At 27.6% G+C, this 20403-nt stretch overlaps 1 protein-coding gene across 2 annotated transcripts; it reads right to left on the bottom strand.

Annotated features, from left to right (window-relative positions):
• Nucleotides 1-2395: 2395 nt before the first annotated feature.
• Nucleotides 2396-20157, bottom strand: LOC108771594 (dnaJ homolog subfamily C member 5). Of its 2 annotated transcripts, XM_018536917.1 has the most exons (7): nt 19981-20157; nt 18778-18916; nt 17039-17191; nt 16611-16742; nt 13396-13449; nt 9549-9729; nt 2400-2509 (listed from the first exon to the last, which is right to left on the bottom strand). In XM_018536917.1, the coding sequence occupies exons 1-7, from the start codon at nt 19998-20000 to the stop codon at nt 2442-2444; spliced, it is 747 nt and encodes a 248-aa protein (XP_018392419.1). In that variant the 5' UTR covers nt 20001-20157; the 3' UTR covers nt 2400-2441. The 2 variants fall into 2 exon arrangements, with proteins under 2 accessions (XP_018392420.1, XP_018392419.1); XM_018536918.1 differs by lacking the exon at nt 13396-13449 and having other exon boundaries at nt 2396-2509.
• Nucleotides 20158-20403: the final 246 nt, after the last annotated feature.

The following is a 20403-nucleotide window of genomic DNA, read 5'->3' as shown; positions in this document are numbered from 1 at the left end:
AGTAATATTCTTAGATAGTTATAAATGCACGGTACGAGATTAATCGGTCAATTCTAAATAGCATTGCAACTTGTTCTTGTAAAATTTTTGACTGATATTGTATATAATTCTATGCGTATGTACCGTCGTAAGCATACGATCATTCGTAAATATCTCCGATTTCTCGTATATCTTACGGCTAGAAAGAAGCTATCTGTAAAAATATTGCATAAAGTTATAAGTACTTGTAAGTTCTTACAAATCTTACGAGAACATGTTGGCAAGCCTTATAATTCTACTTTAGAATTGACTTGTTAATTTCCAAAAGATAATTATATCAGTCGTAACAAGTTTTTATATATATTTTATAAAGATTATTGATACGCAAATGCTATTTCTTAATATTATTAACTAATATACATATTGTAAATGTGAATTACGACTTTAAGATTATATACATATGTGTATATGTGTGTATACAGAGTGTCCGGAATTTAAATGTCAAAACTTCGGGAATGTGTAGAGAATCGATAAATTAGAAAAAAAAAGTAGAAATATACTCGTTTTTACTCCGTTTTGGAGAAAATCGCAAAAATGACAAAACATTACAGTTGCTTCGTTCTTGAATGCAAAGGAATATTGTCTTGGGAGGGGAGGACCACCCCGATTACCTGGTCTGATATTACTGGATTTCTTTGTGCAGAGTCTTAAAGTAGCCCTACTGAAAAAAATTACACCACAAAGTTACATAACGAAATCATATAATTAAAACAAGTAAATTACATAATGGATTGTTCCAAATTATTATCTTATTTTTTAAAATCACGTAATTTAAAAAATCATATGATATTAGAAATAATATCATCTGTTATGTAATTTTAAAGTTATTGAATTTTAAAGAATTAAATAATAGGAATAAAAAAAAAAACATATCATTGTGTGACTTTTCAAATTATGATTTAAAAAAAATCACGTACTGATTTAGAATAATCCGTTACGTAATTTACCTGTTTTAATTACATGATTTCATTATGTAATTTTGTAATGCGATTTTTTTCAGTAGGGAGGAAGTTTATTCGTTGTCAATTAATTCAAAAGAACAATTGAGAAATCGAATCGAAGCTGCAGTGCACTAAATATCACCAGTGTTTGGCTGCAACACGAGCTGTCTGTACTGATGATACGCTTGCATTCCTGCAAGAGACTAACATTTTAAATAATATCTACATTAAGCAAATAAATAAATACAACATAAATAAATAATAAAAAAAAGTATTAAAACAAAAACTATGTTTTTTTTGCGATTTTCTCCAAAACGAAGCGAAAACGAGTATATCTCTAAAAGACTTTTTTTCTCAGTTTATCGATTCTCTACACATTCCCGAAGTTTTGACATTTAAATTCCAGACATCCTGTTTATATACATGAGTGCGCGCACACTCCCCCCCCACATACACACACACACACACACATACACACACACACACACACATACACACACACACATATATATATATATATATACACACACACAATTGTTCATATAGTATTTTTAAAAATAAACTTGAATCAATTTTCTTTTACACAACTGCGCATTTTTTTTTAAATTTAATAATAAATATATGGCGACATATGATCAATATTATATTTACATTAAAAAAGAAGGTTTTTTATTTTAATCTGAATGTCAAAAAGCAGGAGCTCATTAACTACATTTTAGATAAGTATTAAATGTTAAACAACATAATTAGGCCTCTAACGAGCAGCCAATTTGGAATTTATTATAAAAAGAGTTTCTGTATTATTCAAACCTTGTTTTCTACATTCTGTATATAGATAATTATAACAATATATTTAAATATTATATATCAAAAACTTAAAGACGAGTAATCGGATTAAGATAACTATAAAGATAAATATAGGCAAATATTCCAGAGAGAAGAAAAAGATATAATATGTTACAGCTGTGTGTGATTCATATTTGATAATAAGAATTCATATTTCTTATCAAGGCTTCATCTTATTTCATTTTTTGCTTGTATATGTGCTAATCTTTTGAAAATTTTTCTATTATAAAATGAAAATTAAATACATTACAAATTGGAAAAATTCAAGTATAAAGCGTATTCTTCCATTCGTGTACAAGAAAATTGTAAAATGGTATAGTTTTCTATACAGTGGAAGATCGCGCTATTAAATTACATATATAATTATAATATATATCTATATCGCAAAATCATCTAAATCTAACGTAATAACAGTTTATAAAATAATTTGCTACAATATGGTATATACCAAAAAGAAACGGACAAGAGAGAGTTATAGCGTTAAACTGATCACCATCTATTTTATTAAGACGATGATTAAACTCTTATTATCTAAGTATGTTAATGAGCTATTGTAGAGATCCGGTACTATAAATATGAATTCAATATTTATTACGAGTTTTTTACGTTTTCAGTCTACCATCTGGTTGGTCCGGTATCACTTGCAGGTGCATTGGCTCCTATGAATGGATTTGTGGCAGCCGCTACATTAAAATATTTTATTAGTGATAAAACAGAGAGAGATTAACGTAAAGCATTTCTTATTTATTTTACTATCAGCATGTACTTTTAAAGAACAAACTTATATTACCTCCTAGGTTAGTAAATAATTAAATATGATATTGTATTTTTCACAAGTATAATAGTTATATAGCAAATATAATATTTTATCATGACTGATAATCCTATTTCTTTAAATTAGTTAAAATGATGAATTTTCTATTAAATTCTACAAAATATTATAACTTTATAAATATATAATATATATATATATATATATATACATAAATATATATGTGTGCACGTGCAATATACCTACATATATATATATATATTCTTTCATCACCATCATCATTATTATTATTATTACTTAGTAATGGTATTATACACGATTTTATGAAAAAATTCATAAGTATTCATTGGTAATGTTTAAATTAAATTGGAATATAATATGTGCAGGAAATGAAAATAATTTGTTACTTATATTGCAGTTACCGTTACAAGTAATTTTACTTTTTTTTGGTAACTAACTGGTAATTTTGTTAAAAGATCCCGTAGCATTCTTATAGGAAAAATGTTTCTAAATTCTTTCTACAGATTTGGCTTATTTTTAGATATGTTTAGTTCTCTTTATTCTGAACAAATGTCTCAATGGGTACAACCTGATCCTATGAGACGTTTCCATGCTACAAACCTTGAAAGGTCCAGATTCGGAATGTACCGTGCGAGTGTGTCAATAGAAGTAAGGACTATTCTTTACTTCCTTAATATTTAATGATTCCAAACCCTCTCTGGTGTGTGTGTATCTCACAGTAGATTTGAGGATCCCACAATAGCTTAGCCGTAACAGCATACGTACCCAGTGGATTTTCAAACTCGATTTTCTCGAAAACTGAGCAGAAAATCGAAAAATTTTATTCTATATATTTTGTTTGTTTTTTTCATAAGGAATCACGTCGCGCCCGCTTTTACATATTATTCGGCTGAAGCTTGTATATTTGGATACTACTGTACTTGAACATGTTAAATCTGAATCTTTTAAGGCTTGTAGCGCGGAAATGGCTCATAGGATCAGGTTATGCGCATTGAGACATTTATTCAGAAAAATTAGAACTACACATATCCAAAAATGAGTCACATCTGCAGAAAAACATTTTCCCATAAAAATGCTGCGAGGTCCTTTCTCTTTCTGTAATTACAACGGTAATGCAGTTATATTTTTTTGGTAGCGAATCTTATAATTACTTTTATTGTTACTTTCCATATTTTAAATTTATAAATAGATAAAAAGTTACAGGATTCTTAATATTCAAAATACAATAATATGATATATAAGGCTTATAAAGAGTCTAAAAACAATAAAAGAACCTCCGTAATTAAGTCAATATAAGTGTGTGTGTATTAAATTTAAATATAAAAAAATAGAAAAAAATTAATACATTTCATGCTACAAAAATATAATACATTACGCTATATATTTTGGCCTTATATTTAAGCCCTTTTCAAGTATACAAAAATTCTAACGCAGCAAAATATTGAACTTAAAAGTTGACGGTTTTGTTAAATAATTAGATGAGTGTGTGTTTAATCAGAGAAACGGAAAATTGCTCGTTAAACGATTGGATGACCGATTGTAACACTTGCGCCTAATAGAATCAGGCGAATACGTAAAGATGCTCCTGTTTTCACACATTTTATTACACAATTTCCACACTCACAAAAAATAGGAGAATCAATTTATTCGAAATAATTTGTACCACACCATGTCGCTTAGACCGTAAGATTATCATTTCTATGACTTTGTAACATCTTCAAGAATCGCTGAAGAGGGACCCGTGAGTTCCGAAACGTTCGATATCATATTATTTTTTTATATTACATTCTTTATATATTTTTATTTTTATGCTGTACTAACATTGTAAACTCGAAATTTATTTTATAAAAACATCTTATTACTGTTCAATTTAGACCGAATTTCTTTATAAGCCTTGCATATCATATTATTGTATTTTGAATTTATGACATAATTATTTTTTATATATTCAGTCTTCAATCTTTGGAGGGTATTTAAATAATTTCGTTTTTATTTTTCAAGATTGTTTTAAGACGTTAATATGGCTTTATGATTGATTGATGACGTCTTAATGAGAATGCCATAAACCAATCACTGAGAGCTGTATTAACATAAAAACGAACTTTATAAATATATAAATACCAATATTCAGGCCGATATTCATAACCCGTTTTTATTTTAAGACCATACATCTTAAAATGTTAATATAACTTTGTTTGGGTTAGAATGACAATTTAAAGTCCCAGACACAATGCGAGGGAATAGCGATAATGATAGGAATAATATGATTTTAATCAGATAAAATGTGTATTATGTGTTCCCAAGAAATTGAAAAAGTAGAAATAAATTTGCGTAGTTATTGCCGAATCCAAAATTTTGATTTTTCGGATATTGAGATGTGTATCCGATTCCTGATTGGTTGAAACCGTGTTATTCCTATCGTTATCGCTATTCCCTCGCATTGTATCCAGAGCCTAAAATTGTACTTAAGATGGTCTTAAATATAAGAATCGATTATATGAATATCCACCTTAATGACGAAAGTAATCATGCCATGTATTACAAAATTTATTGTAAAAAATATCATTTTAGTCCAATTTCGAGATTGAAAATTTAATCGGCGTATAGTTTGTAAAACTAAATGTGTATATACATTGCATATGTAAATTCAGTCTGAAATACGATTATATGTACAAAGCTGTAGTTTAAACCGAAAAAGTATTTCTCTTTTTAGTTGTGTTTTCATGTATCAGTTTAGTATCATTTTTGTTTTGTTGCTTTTATTAATATTTAAGTAAAAGATATTTCAACATTTTTTAGATTGATCTTATTTAATACATATATTATTTCAGTATGAAAAGAGTAATGAAAAAGTAACAGATTGTTATTTTTTAAGTAACGGTAATAAAGTTACTTAGAATCCAACTAGTAAAGATAACTAATTAACTTTTTTGATTTGGAAATAAAGTAACAGTAACTATAGTTACCTTAAAAAAATAACTCCGCATTTCCTGAATATGTGTAATACTCATAGTACACGCACGCACGCACGCACGCACTCACGCACAACAGAGATACATAAAATCAAATTACTTAAAATAAAAATATATACATTCTATATGTTTTTTGGCAAAGTACAAATGTCTAATTTTTTGAAATAAAAACTTGATTATCCAAGGGGAACATAAACAAATAGAAAAATATATTAACATAAGATTATAATTGGATAAGTATTTATTGTATCTTTTTTGGTGCGTTTTTAAAATTTATGAAAACAAATAAAAATAAATAAATTCATATGAGATACGAGAATATACATATATGAGTCATATTTATATTACATACAAGGAAAATTTGGTATGCGTGTCGATATATTTAGTATCAGACAAATTTGCGTTCTTTATGGTGACTAAAGCGATCAGATGTATATTATTAGGTGTACAAATAAGTTTTATAGCGTTTTTTTTAACGAAATTTAATATTTATTTATTTAAAAACAAAAACACATTTAATTATCAAAATAATCCCCGTCATTATTTATGACCTTTAGCCATCTTTCGGGCAGCTTGCGAATTTCAGAAGCGAAAAAGGTTTCGTCTTTACAATAAAATTATTCACCCATTTTCGCACTTCTTCAAATGCTCGAAAGTATACACCGGACAAGGCATTTTGCATTGACAGGAATAAATGATAATCTGAAGAAACTATGTCTGGGCTATACGTCGGGTGCGGTAGAATTTCCCAATAAAGCGCTAGCAACGTTTCCTTTACAGGTTTACCAACATGAGGCCTAACATTGTTATGAAGCAATTTCACGGGACGTTTTCCTTTGCCAGTAAATGGACGATTTCGTTCGATTTCTTGATTTAAACGGATCAATTGTTGACTGTAGCGATTACTGTTAACCGTTTCATTCGGGTGGAGCAGCTCAAAACATAGCACACCCTTCATATCTCACAAGATGCACAGCATAACTTTGCTGCTACGGATGTTGCGTTTTGGCATTGATGTAGTGGGTTGTCCTGGATCAAAATAATGTTTTCTCTTTTTAGGATTATTGTAAAAAATACACTTTTCATCACCAGTCACGATTTTCCACAAGAAAAATTTTCTATGTTGTTATTGTACAGATTCAAACACTTCTCAAGACGATTATTTTGGTTTTTTACACTTAATCCATGCGGGACCCACTTTCCTTCCTTCAGAATCTTTCCCATCTGCCGTAAATAAATTGAAATATCTTGTTGAGTTACTCTAAGTTGCTGTGCAAGTTCTTTTTGCATGTGTTTTGATCGAGTAATGTTTGCAATTGATTGTCTCTGTAACCTTCTGAGGAGCAGAATAGAGAACTACTTTCTCTATCGCTACCAAATCATCCTGTTTAAATCGCCTACACCAAAATTCACACGTACTTTTGGATACAACATAGTCTCCAAGAACAGAACAAATTGATTCATATGCTTTAGCACAGCTTTTTCCTTGATGAAATTCTTTGATGAATATCGAACGCAGTGTCGAATAAATTGCTTGTGGCTCATCATTTTCCAATTGTGTGAAGTTAATTGTTTTTTTTAATAGTAGATACACATTAAGCGCCACCACATATCAAAAGAACGCAAAAATATTTGAATTCTAAGTTTAAATTATGCATTACATAAAAAACGCTTTAAAACTTACTTGTGTACCCAATAAATGTCATCTTTATATAAATTTTGATGCAATTTATTGCTATTTGTTATTAAAAATAGAAAGAAACCTGCGAGAGTAGACATCCCGGCTTTTTTTGTGTATTAAACCTTGTAGGGAAATATTCGCGTTTTTATGGTTCTTTTCTATTACGTGGGTTAGACAAGGATGATCAATCAACTTTGATTATTCGTCTGTGTATAACTCACGTAATAATATGGAAAAGAATCATAAAACCGTAAACATTGTAGTAGTCCCCTAGTAGTAGAAGTTTGCTGTATACGAAAAAGGCCGAGATGTCCACTCTCAGGTTTCTCTCCGCTAAAAGTAATAATAATTGGTATATTTGACTCGAATATTTGTGTGCGTGTGTACATACATATATCGCTTCCTTATTTTGAAAGTGATACAAAACTATAATAAGAAAACGTGATTTTCGAGTTAATATGAAAATCGCTGTACACAATGAAAAAAATATTAGGAACAGGAATAAATACTAATAATAAATAAAATAAAAAGTTTAGGATAAAGAGAAAATAAGTAAAAATTTCATTGATAGCAAAAATGCAAATGTAGGATGGAATGAAAATAACGATAAAAAAATTATAACGAAGAGTACAATCATGTAGTGTATATTTATCCATGACAAAAATAATGATTTATATAAACAATTATTTAAACATTTATACAAATCGTAAATTAAAATAATTTTAGTATTTCTTAAAATAAATACTATGATCGTTGATGTGGAAAATTATATAAATTAAAGAGTTTGAATATTGTAATACTCTTGAAATATTTAAATGTGCAAAAGTGCAACAAGGTTGATATAACAATAGCATAAAAACTATATTATCTATATATACATCAATCAATTAATCGTTCAGTGATTCTACTCATTTCTATAGATGTACATAAATACTTATATATTTGCGTGTGTGTGTGTGTGTGTGTGTGTGTGTGTGTGTGTGTGTGTGTGCGCGTGCGTGCGTGTACATAGGATGTCTTAAAATCATTGATATTTTTGAATGTTAAATTCTTTGGATTAATTTAAATCGGTCTTTTTTTGGTGAAAAGATCAAAGTATCATACAATTTTTGAATTACAAACAAGAAAGGTAAAAGTTTCTAGACTTCAAATAAAATTATATTCTTTTATTAATTTTAAACAGAGTTTACTTCAAACAAGATTTAAAACTTAATTATAAAGATGAACGATATAAAAAAATTAGCAAACTGGAATATTTTTTAGGAAAAAAATTAAATAAGTCTGTTAGTAAAGAACATCTTTGATGATTTTGAAAGACTAGAGACAATTTTTTACTGATTTTTGGCCAATTTAGAATCTTTTGTAACAGAAATGTATATATTATTTCTTTTTGTTTATGTATAAATTTTGTACATTAAGAATTAGGAAACTGTATCTTGCGCTATCACTAAGCGTATCTATGATGTAAAAATATACATCATGAGCGCGTATTCTTATTTCTTCGATACGTATATTTATATTATACGTATACTTTAGAGTGTATACCAGTGTATAAAATCATGTGATATATGGCGCGCACGTGTATGTGTGTGCGTGGTGTGCGCTCGCGCGCGTTCATGATAAAACAACTAGCTACAGTATATATTCGAGTAACTAATTTGTTTGCTACACTAATTATATTAAGAATCGCGATAAATACAAACTCTTTAAAAAAATATCTAATATCATTTTTCAGAGGAACATAAGATGTTCACGTTTTCTCATTCTGTTGAAATACCTTTCTATTGTTAAGAATAAAAATCTGCATTCAAAGAAGCATGCATCACTTTTCCAATACAATTTTATAATTTTTATTTGCGGCGAATTGGTGAATAATCTATATGAAAAAAAAACTAAAACAGGATATTGGTAAAGTTTTACATTGTTTTGTTGGAACATAAAGGAGTATAATCATCGATAAATTTTATGTACGTCTTTCAGTAATGACCTTGTTTATATTATATATATATATATACTTGTAATTTAAATTTTAAATAATCATCACTAAACATATAAGAAACATTAGCACAATTAAAAAATTATTTTACCATCTTTGTTAACGTCTTTTTCTATGTACTTTAAAATTGCTATTGATATAAAGAAGTAATAAAGTATATTAATTAATAAAAAAAGGTAGGCAAGAAAAAATAAAATGAATGAATTTTAAACGAGAGACGTGGATGATCAATAGCAATAAGATAAAATTTATAATATGGATTTTCAAGAACTCGTAATACCAGTTGTATAAATCACACGATCGCCGCCGCTGTTTAGGTTCGTGTTTTCGTTAGCCGTTGACGTTGGTGCTGCTGATCCTGGTGCAGGCATTGCAAATATTGGTTGCTGTATATTAGATGCATTTTGCGATGCACTGCTCTGAGGTTGAGTTGTCACAGCATCATCATCGCTTTCTTCTTCCTATGAAAGTGTATATCGGAAAATATAATATCTCTCATTTAATTATACAGAATAGAGTTATTTGAAATATATTTTATATTTCTTGCACGTTATAAGAATTTAATTTTTATTTTTTAATATTGCGATAAATTACCGCAAATAAATACATTGCTTAAAAAAATTAAGAGATAACTCTCTTTTGATTAATTTTTGTTCATTTTTAAACTAATTAATCAGTGAATAATTAATGTAAAAAAGGGTTTTCAAATTAAAAATTTAGATCCTTAATTAAAGAATCTATTATAAGATATTCTTGATCAATTTTTACTCGACTAAATTATCGAAGGCGTGATCAGCTTTGAATAAGGATAGCGTCGGATATCTATATATAATATTAAAAAATTTTCGGTTTTCCACAGCATAACAAAAAATTGATGAGCATATTTATTGAAACTATTTTAAACTATACAATGTACTCTTTCAAATAAAAAAAAATTGCCCTTGATAATATTATATTTGACGAATTGCAATTTAAATAGTTCCTATTTTATGATAATTGTAGAACACATGGTGGAAGGAGACAAGTGAAACAATGCGCATAACGGCAATTTACAGAAATTAGTTAAGCAATTAAATTTTGGTCCGAATTATGGTCCTACTGCGCATTTTAGCTCTACACCTCAAGTTGTCTTATCTTCTTCCACCACGGTAAAACGATATCATCTGCATTTGCGTAATCTGGTATGCCATTACAGCATTACGGGGATTGTTTGTTTACACAACGTGTGTGTGTGCCCTCCCCTCCATATATGTGAAATACTTTTTTCAGTAAAATGTATTGCCACTTTTTTTCGCCTATTATCTCGTGCAATTTTAATTTTATGTTTATGTACTTTTCAGATTAAGAAATTTATTTCTAAATTTGATGTAATGCTTCTTCTAATAAGTTTGTTATTATCGATGGCGATGCACATCGGGTTACACAAATGCAGATAAGTAATATAATATTGTCATAGGGTAATTTTTTTTATTTAAAAGATGAAATTGCATATTTTATGATCATGCTCGTTAACTTTTCATGTGATGGAAAATCGCAAACTTCAAGATTATGAATATCTTAAACACTTTCTTATTCAAAACTAATCATGTCTTCGAGTATTTAGTTCAGTAAAAATTCAGAAGTATTTTATAATAGAAATTTCACCCTTCACAAATATTTTACTTTATTATACATTTTTTAGGGCGACTCTGTTACCAACGCCGATTAACTTAATCAACGATTAACTCAATCAGAAGTGTAGCCAACAGCAAGACTGTGTATCGTTCTCAACCATATCTCTTTATGATATATTTGTATCTCTACTGTACGTTCCTACTTAACTGTGATAAAAGTAATAAATATATATCGCTTAATTTACTACAATGAGATTTAAGATTATTAATTTTTATACCTTTGACGATTAAGAAGTATATCAATTTTAATATGATAAGAACTTTAATATGATAAATTATTGCAAAATACATTATCTGTACATTTTATTATTATTAATTTTTTATATTAACATTAAGAATGACCCGATCGGTGTCGAAACGTCTGTTGTACATTTCTTTAGTATATTAAACATTATTATTAAATTATATTGGCTCTTTGCCATTCATTCATTATATTTATTTTATTCTTATAGAGCCTTATTACTTTTATTTAATAAATATCGTCTGCCTATAATAGTAATTCGTTGTAGATTTCCAACTATAAGATTATAATCTTCGTATTCATCAAACAGTGAAAAATTAATAACTTCATCCATGTTAAAACTAAAAAAATTAGATACTATGATTAAATTTAATGAAATGTGTCTAATGTCACGAAGATGAAATAAGGAAGAACGATATACAGACTTGTTGTTGGTTACACTGCTGATTGAGTTAATCGTCGATTAATCGGCGTTGGTAACAGTCGCCCTTTAATGTTAATTATTCCCTGAGTAATTATAATTAAAAAATGGGCAATGACCGAGAAAAAGTGATTCCCTAATTTCTTGGAGCAGTAATTATTTCTATTTTCTTTTTTGTAATTGTAAAATATTAAATAAAGGATTATGTACTTCAGATTAGTGCTAATTAATTATTACAATAAAGTTAAGTCAACTTAACACAATTAGATACAAATAGAGCAACATATTATATATCTAAGCTGGTCATAATCGGTTTGTATTTTAAGACCGTTTCAAGCTTAGGTAATGTCTTAAGAGAAGCTAATTAAGACTATCATAATTGGCTTGTAACATCTTACGATCTTTAAGATTATACTTAAGACAATCAAGAAATCGTTAAATATTTAACCTAAAATTCTTTAAATCGATTCTGTAAAATTGTTCTTTATTTTACTTTTAAATGTATATGTATATAATATTTTATAATCTTTTTGAACATTATTTGAATTCATGAATATCATTTGAAATATATGCAATAGTTTCTATTTTTATAGTCATACCAAGTTAACTTGTTTAAATGCCATTGAAAAGATGGGGAAATTGTAAAAAGAGACTTTGGATTTTACAATAAAAAATAAAGATAAATTATTAAATTGTAAATTTACTTAAGATGTTCAAATTAGCAGAACTTGTGGTTTTGGAATTTAAAAAATGCACAGTATAAATGAAACACAAGGAAAATACGTGTGTGGTAAACATTTTTTTAAATTAATTAAAAGCATTTGTGTTCTCTCTCTCTCTCTCTCTCTCTCTCCCTCTCCCTTTATCTTCCTATTTCTCAATAATTTATGTTTGCAATATATCTCACATTTTTTCATAAATAATACATGATAAGATTTAATTATCTCCAAATAGTAAAGATGCATTATTAAAAGAAAAATAAGTATAACATATTGATATTTCATTAAAAGAATGTTCTTTAGCTTTTCACAAAAGAGATAAATGTCTTTATTTGTTAAAAAATTAAATAATGGTTTGAAATGTTAATAATTTTAATACAAAAAACTGTTACGAATTATGAATCACAAGCAAAGTCAATATACAGGGTGTTTCAAACCTAACGCGCCACCAGCTAATGGTAGATTTCTGAAGTTATTTTGAGATTAAAATTCTAATATCAAAATGTCGAAGCTATAATAATTTTTGAATTATTATCATTTAAAATTTGTGTGTTCAGATAAGGTATAACGTAAAACATTCAAAAATAAAACTAAAGTTGCCTTTTATTAATATCGATATAAATATAGTAGGCAAAAATAAAATTACTGATATTTCTTATTCTTGACATTTATTATGTTATAAGAATATTTAGCCTGGACATTATGGTATTCAATTTTTATTTCAAAATAACTTCACGAATTTGTCATTAACAGGTGCGTTAAGTCTGGAACATCTTGATATATGTTTTAAAGTTTAATAACAATGAACTCACCTAAGAAGTTGCCATTAACTACAAATACATCATGCATTTGTGCGGAATAAGGCACTACAATAATTCATATTTTACATTGTTTACTAAAGAAAAATAGCAGTGCACGCAAATATTATAACAAAATATGATGAAGTAAACTATTATTGCGCAAAATCTGTGAGAAATCGTTCCGACATAATCGAACAATAACAAAAATATAGAAAGCAATTTACTATTGCAAAAATGAAGGCAATTCAAATATCGAGTATTATAAAAACTTACCTTGCCAAATCCTCGCGGTTGATTTGTCACAACAGCCTCTGGATTCAGGTTCCGCTATAATACAATAATAACATAAACAAAACCGCTAAACTATGTAAGACTTTCTGTAAAATCAAATATATATATATATATATAATTTTATTAGAAAATAAGAGGAATCTAATAAACTAGCTACAATAGTACTAAAATTAGACTTATGTATTCTAGTATGCGAAATTGTTTTAAATTTAAAAATAAAAAATTCATTTGATGTTATCTACATGTATTGGAACGATAGTTTATTTCAGTTATGTTCATATCAATATATAGAAACAATTATCAAAATGTACACAAAGCTGGGCGTGCTCCAAATACACACACACACACACACACACACACACACACACACACACATATATACACATACACAATCATATAAAAGGTATCATCAAATTACTAATGGAAACTGGGATGATTGTTCAAAAAAAATTTTTTTAGAGTAAAAATTACTAAAAATATAAAAAATAAAAACTAGTAAATAAAGCTCTCGATGTCAAGACAATAAAAGGATTAAGTGAAGGGCAGTTAGAGAAATATTGAACAATTTTAAATATAAAATGTAAACAAAGAAATCAGTTAAAAAAATATTAGAATATAATTATACCAAATCACTCGTGTAATAAATATAAATTGACGATAAATACATCATTAGTACTATCTGGAGTATCGATTCGACCAACATTTGATTTATCAATCTTCTGTCAGCGAATTTGTCTTCACGGATAGTTTCTTGTATAATATCACTATACACGAAGACATTATAGTTTGACCCCCCGTTTCTTGCGATGCATTTGATCATTCATCTGACGAAGGCTCAATCCAAGCCAAACATATGATATGTACACGAGTGATTTGGTATAATTATATTCTAATATTTTTTGTATTTAACTGATTACTTTGTTTACATTTTATATTTAAAATTATTCGATATATCTCTCTAACTACCCTTCACTTAAACCTTTTATGAACTAAAAATATTGAATAAAACAAATATTACAAAAGAAGTTATAAATAATACAAGATCATTTTCATCTTTACAATAGAATGTCATAACTTTACACATTAAAATATTACAACTGTGAATGAAACAACTTACTGGTATATAAATCTACTTATAGTTACAAAATCACTTATAAAGATTACAAAAGCAAAAATACGTCATTGTTAGTTTTTTATACTTCAAGTTGTGAAACAAAGTATTCTACGACAAAATTTTATTCTACATTTTTCCAAAAAGAATTTTTTTGATAGTACCATTAATTCAGACATTCCTTTGTGTGTGTGCGTATGCGCGCGTGCGTGCATGCGTGCGTGCGTGCACGACGCATATGAAATATTGTATTAAATTTTTATAATTAAAATTTCAAGAGCTGTGCCAAACTGATACAAAGCGTCTATAGTGCCTCCAAAAATATATATTTGCAAGCTTTTAAATAAATACAAACTTTTATGCGTACGTCGATCATTTGTAAGCTGCATGAATTCCTTAAATCGTTTGTTTTTGCAATAAAATATCTACTAAGATATTCATTCCTCGTTGACATGCTTTCCAACTATGTGTGTGCCAGAAATTTATTCATACATATACTCATAAATAGAGTTTAGATTTGTTATGTTTCAATGTTTTTTTAAATTCAACTACACAGTTTATGTTTTGCGTATTGCATTTAGTTGAATTAATATTAATAACATTTAATTGTTATTACTGAATTTATAAATGTCCATTGTTATATAATATAGGATTTATAATAAGCTTGTCTAAGTTTATTGAGCGAAAGACTCTCTTTATTATTTTTATTTGCGATTGTTCACGTCATCGTCTTTCTAATGATACAACTAACCAATCTTACAATTTTGGTATGACATAACGCTTCCATGTACATATAATAATTTATGGATAGTATTAATGTTTGTTGTTTCATTTCTTCTCCATTTGGCTTAGCAAGATAGAAGAATATTTTGCAAAGAAACACTTGGATGGGTTTAATTTAGAATAACTTACTAAACAGATAATATCTTCTGTCGACTAAAGATAAGATTACAGATATTACGATATGTGTGATTTCAATGATATGTTAGCAATTTTACTGTCAATAAAATTTTGAAGCAGGAAGAAAATAAGGATATCCACGTTTATTTCTTTAATAATTATATTCAAATCTTTAAAATCATTCTTAAGATATTAACATTTTCAATATCGAAAAGAAATGACATTTTTTTGAATTTATCTAAAGATATGTATCTAAAGAAGGAACATCGAAAACATCATTGAATTCATGGAGAGATGACACAGAGAAAGAATATTTACAAATATTTTTGAAACATTATCCATTCATTAACATTAAACAGAAAGTTTAAAAAGTTATAGCGATGATAAGTGAATCACAAATTAATATGATTTATTTATACTAAATATGCAGTAAGAACTAAAGATTTTTATCCTCTTCATATAAATTAAAAATAATATTTATTTCTTCGTACAATATAGATTATATTTGAATAACGTATTTAATAATTGATTGCATAAAAGTTCAGCTTCTATTATTACATGTGCGTCATACAAAGATACAGATTTTTAATTAAGTTCAAGTAGGTATAATAATATGTTATAATATATATTTGTTTAATTCCTCGTATACTATTTTTCAACAAAATAAAGGAATTGTCAAAAAAATAATGTGTAAGAGGAAATGGTACTAAGTTGCATATAAAAAAATGACAATAAAAAGATAGAGATACAATATGTAATGTTTACAATTTGCATATAATTATAAATTATCTTAAAATGTGTCTCATTTATAGAGAGAGATTGAACCATAGAAAACAGTATTCATGCAAATTTACTATATTTTTAATGATAAAATACACATTTTTTAATAATGAAATCCAAGATTACAGTTAGAATATTAAATGCTGAAGATGAATTTATAGAAAATCAATAAAAATAAGAAAAGATACAGTAAATTTTTTAGTCAGCTTGGTATGATAATTTATGAACAGAAACCTTCTTATGTACTTTTTCTATATTTCTTAATGTAAACTTTTTTCTTCCATACTGTTTATCCATACTATTTATCATTATATATATATATATTTAATTTTCTTGTAGCGCAGTTTTAATATTTGTAAAAAAACCTATCAAGATATAATAATAAAAACTGTATGAATGTTTTTACCTGTAAATTATGGTATGCACCACTATCCTCGGGAGCAGCTGGTTTACATTTACCGCAACAGAAATAGCAACAGCAGCAACAACAGCAACAACAATAACAACCAGTAATTATTCCACAAATTATAAACAATGCCTGCAATAAAAAAATTGACACAATGTATAAAAATATATTTACAATAATATCATCGTATACATTATATCTTATCAACTTTTTAAGTTATTTTCTATGCTATATACTTTGTTTCTAAATAACCTATTTAAAAATTTATATAAATCATTTAAATCATATTTGTATATATATAGTGTATATATTGTAAATAATTAATAATTAAACATAATATGTAATTATTTCTATAAATATAATATATAAATACAATAATTATTTTATAAACTAAAATGAAATATTGGTCAAACAATTCATACTCTTACCTTGCACCATCCAGATGTGACAACAAAGTAAGCATTAACATTCTCTTCCCCAAACTGCTCTGCGACGTATAGACCAAGAGATCCATAGTTATCATATATATTACGTTTTGTTAGATCTGTCAGTATAGCATGTGCCCTATTTATTTCTTTAAACTGTAAATATTCAATTAAAAGAGATCATATTTATGCTGAAATCGTAAAATAAATTTCAAAATTCTTAATGACAAAAACATTAAGAAAATCATTCACATAAATTAAGTTCATAAAAAAACTTCTTTTCGAGAAGTTATAAGAGTTACATGCTTTCAAGTTACAAAAATTATAAACCATTTTTTTAATTGTATATAAAAGGAAAGCCCCCTATTAAGAGATAGAAAGTGTCTAATATGTGAGATAGCGGCGTTTCTACTAAATTAATAAATTCTATCTATTGATTCCACTATGAATTTTTATTACTTTTAGGTTGAAAACTATATTTAGTAAAAAAAATTCATTGTTAGATCATGCCTGTAGTCATTGTAAAAAAAAGATTTCAGAATGTTGGATATCTTCAAGTTTCATTGAGATAAATCATTAAACCTTGTTTATTATTTAATAAGTAAATATTTGACAATAAATTCCTCATGTAGTGATAGGGTAAGATCGTATTAATAGAATACGGGATATGCTGAATTCCTTAATTATAGAAGTTAGCTTTGTAATGCTGTAAGGCCTGGAACACATAATATGAGATATTCAGGGTACTTCTAATGAAGTAATCTATGCACCTATACTTGAGTGACAACCGTTGCTGAAATATGAATGTAATTGTATATAGTAATAAAAAGAAAAATTGGAATGAACATCAAGTGCCTGTTTCTGCAATGCTTGGTTCCAAATGAAGACGAGTTCTCGGTACAATGCATCGCATATTAATTCTGTATGGTGTGTGTGAAGCTGGCGTATCATTTGGTGGAAACTCATAAAATATTGAGTTCTGTGAATGTATTTTCAATAGTTCTATAGTTCTAGATAGATAAAACTAATAGTTCTGCCCTCTAAAGTGGAAAAATTAATAAATAATTTTTATCGTCAGAACTCTTTGAAAGGAGTTAGAACAGTCGAGAATTAGACAGCGTCTCACCTTTATTACTGAAAATTGAATTTTTTTGATAAAATATTATTAAAAATTGAAAATAACACTGTTTATCGCTAGAACTCTTGCTGAAACTTATGTAGAACTATTTGTTTTTTAAAATCCTACAAGAATCTGTTGTCAAAACTTGCCTAGAACAAAGTGAGACGCTGTGTGAATCTGGCATCTCAGTTTGTACTTTCGCTTTTTTCCACTTTAGAGGGCAGAATTATTAGTTCTATCTATCTAGAACTATAGAATTATTGAAAATACATTCAGAACTCTCAATATTTTGTGAGTTTCCACCAAATAATACACCAGCTTCACACACTTCTGTATGTATACTGATTGTGCTTGTTTGTATTTTAAAAATATTAAATAAAGTTCTTTAATACTTTGCACTTTTTATTGATTTCATAGGATATCTCATATTATGCACAATTTTTTGACTTTGCGATTTGCTCACTTATATCTTAAATTGTATTTCTTTCAAAATGACCTCTAATACTTTTATCAATTCTGCCTATAGACTTTCAACAATTATTCAAAATAATTCCATAACTCATAATAGAGGTATTTTCTCTATATTTCTATAAATAAATAATTTCAAAAGTTATAAAGTAACCTTTTCAGCTGCTTCTGGATTGTTAGGATTTTTGTCAGGATGATATTTCAGAGCCAATTTTCTATAAGTTTTTTTAATTTCTTCTGAAGTAGCAGTTTTCGGAACTTCTAAAATTTGATAGAGGGAGTCCCCTGCTGTACTAAAAAATAAATAGATGTAAATCAAGAAATCTTAATAATATGATTGACGAAATTAATCTAATAGCTAATCAATTTGATAAAAAAGTAAGTCGTTATCATTAATATAACAGAAAATAGAATTTTGAATCCCGAATACAACATTCAGATATGTAAATTTGTCGAAAATAGATATAATTTTACAAAATTTTAATATCTATTATAAATTTAAATGAAAGTAGCATACATACAACAGAATCTGTCAGTGGAATAAAATAACACATAATTAAATCTAAAAACGTGCAAAATCTTGTAATTTAGTAGCTGTTTAAATGATATAATTTGTTTAAAAATGATTAAGCATAGGCATTTGCCTCTAACAATTTTGTTTGATTTGATAAAAACAGATGTAGTTGTGAATGCATTTGTTACTGTTTACTGCAATATTTTGTTCAAAGATATCGAAAAATCGTCAGTGTACTACTACAAAAAAATTGCTTATTGGAGATTTATAAAATATTTTAAATAACTTTATGATACTATTCAACATTAATTTATATCTTTACATTTAAATTACAAAGAATTTTTGAATACAAATAACAATAAAAATTCAAATGCAGAAGGAAAATTATTTTAAAAAAAGAAAAAAATGTATAATTATATGATACGGTTGAGACTAAAAAATATCGCAAAAATTACGGTAACCTATCAAATGACTGATTAAATATTACGAAATATTTTTATACTTATGTTCATACAGTCGCGATGTGTGAATTAGTATAAATTTCAGTACGTGTAAGTAAAAAAATATGTTATTATTTCTTCATATCTATGAAATCTGTACATTTTGCTGAAATAGACAGGTGAATATCAACCGGTGAAAAGATAAAAAAAAATCGTTGTGTGAGGATTACTGTAATGTCACGATTATCAGTTAATCTGTCTTCAAAAGAATCAGTGCATCGATGATCAACTAGTCGAATAGTTCATCAGGGAGTTAAAACCGATAAGGTGTGCAAAACGGTAGATGACAGGGCATAGTTGTAGTATTGGGCGTCTTCAATGTCGCGACATATTTTCTACTTACGACATTTTTCTTCTATCCATGGCGAACAAAGTACTGATCAATTTCTCACGTGAATTACTTCAAAAGATAAAGTTTGTTCTCAATCAATCTTTTTGAATAGTACTATACGAACATCTCTATCAATATATCGTACGAATATGCGCGCATTTCTTTTAGCAGAAGTTTACCGGAGCACTATCAGCACCACACGAAAGACTCGACTCGATTCAATATTTTAGTTCCGCTAGTCAACGCATATGCGCCACAGTGGCGCTAGGAATTTAGACGAAAATGGATTATAAACTAGAGTCCAATGAGGTAAATTCACATGAAACCGTGCGAATAAAATACCACGTGGCATATTTATCGCGTAACTGCGTAAAGGCGCGTCTACAATAGTGTTCGTAAGCTTAACATAAACGTAAACATAAGAAATCCGCATTG

This window comes from Cyphomyrmex costatus, unplaced genomic scaffold (assembly GCF_001594065.2).
Source record: "Cyphomyrmex costatus isolate MS0001 unplaced genomic scaffold, Ccosl1.0 scaffold162, whole genome shotgun sequence".
NCBI classification, from domain to species: Eukaryota; Metazoa; Arthropoda; class Insecta; order Hymenoptera; family Formicidae; genus Cyphomyrmex; species Cyphomyrmex costatus.
The sequence above is the reverse complement of the archived record's forward strand: the minus strand, read 5'-3'. Positions and strand labels throughout refer to the sequence as shown.

What these genes read in the sequence shown, in the direction of transcription:
- LOC108771594 (XM_018536917.1), bottom strand. Translation starts at nt 20,000, where the DNA reads ATGGATAGAAGAAAAATGTC. An exon ending in ATCCAGAAGCAGCTGAAAAG is followed by an intron (nt 17,192 to 18,777) that starts GTTACTTTATAA and finishes GAATATTTACAG; the next exon opens with TTTAAAGAAATAAATAGGGC. An exon ending in AACCGCGAGGATTTGGCAAG is followed by an intron (nt 9,730 to 13,395) that starts GTAAGTTTTTAT and finishes ACACTTTCATAG; the next exon opens with GAAGAAGAAAGCGATGATGA.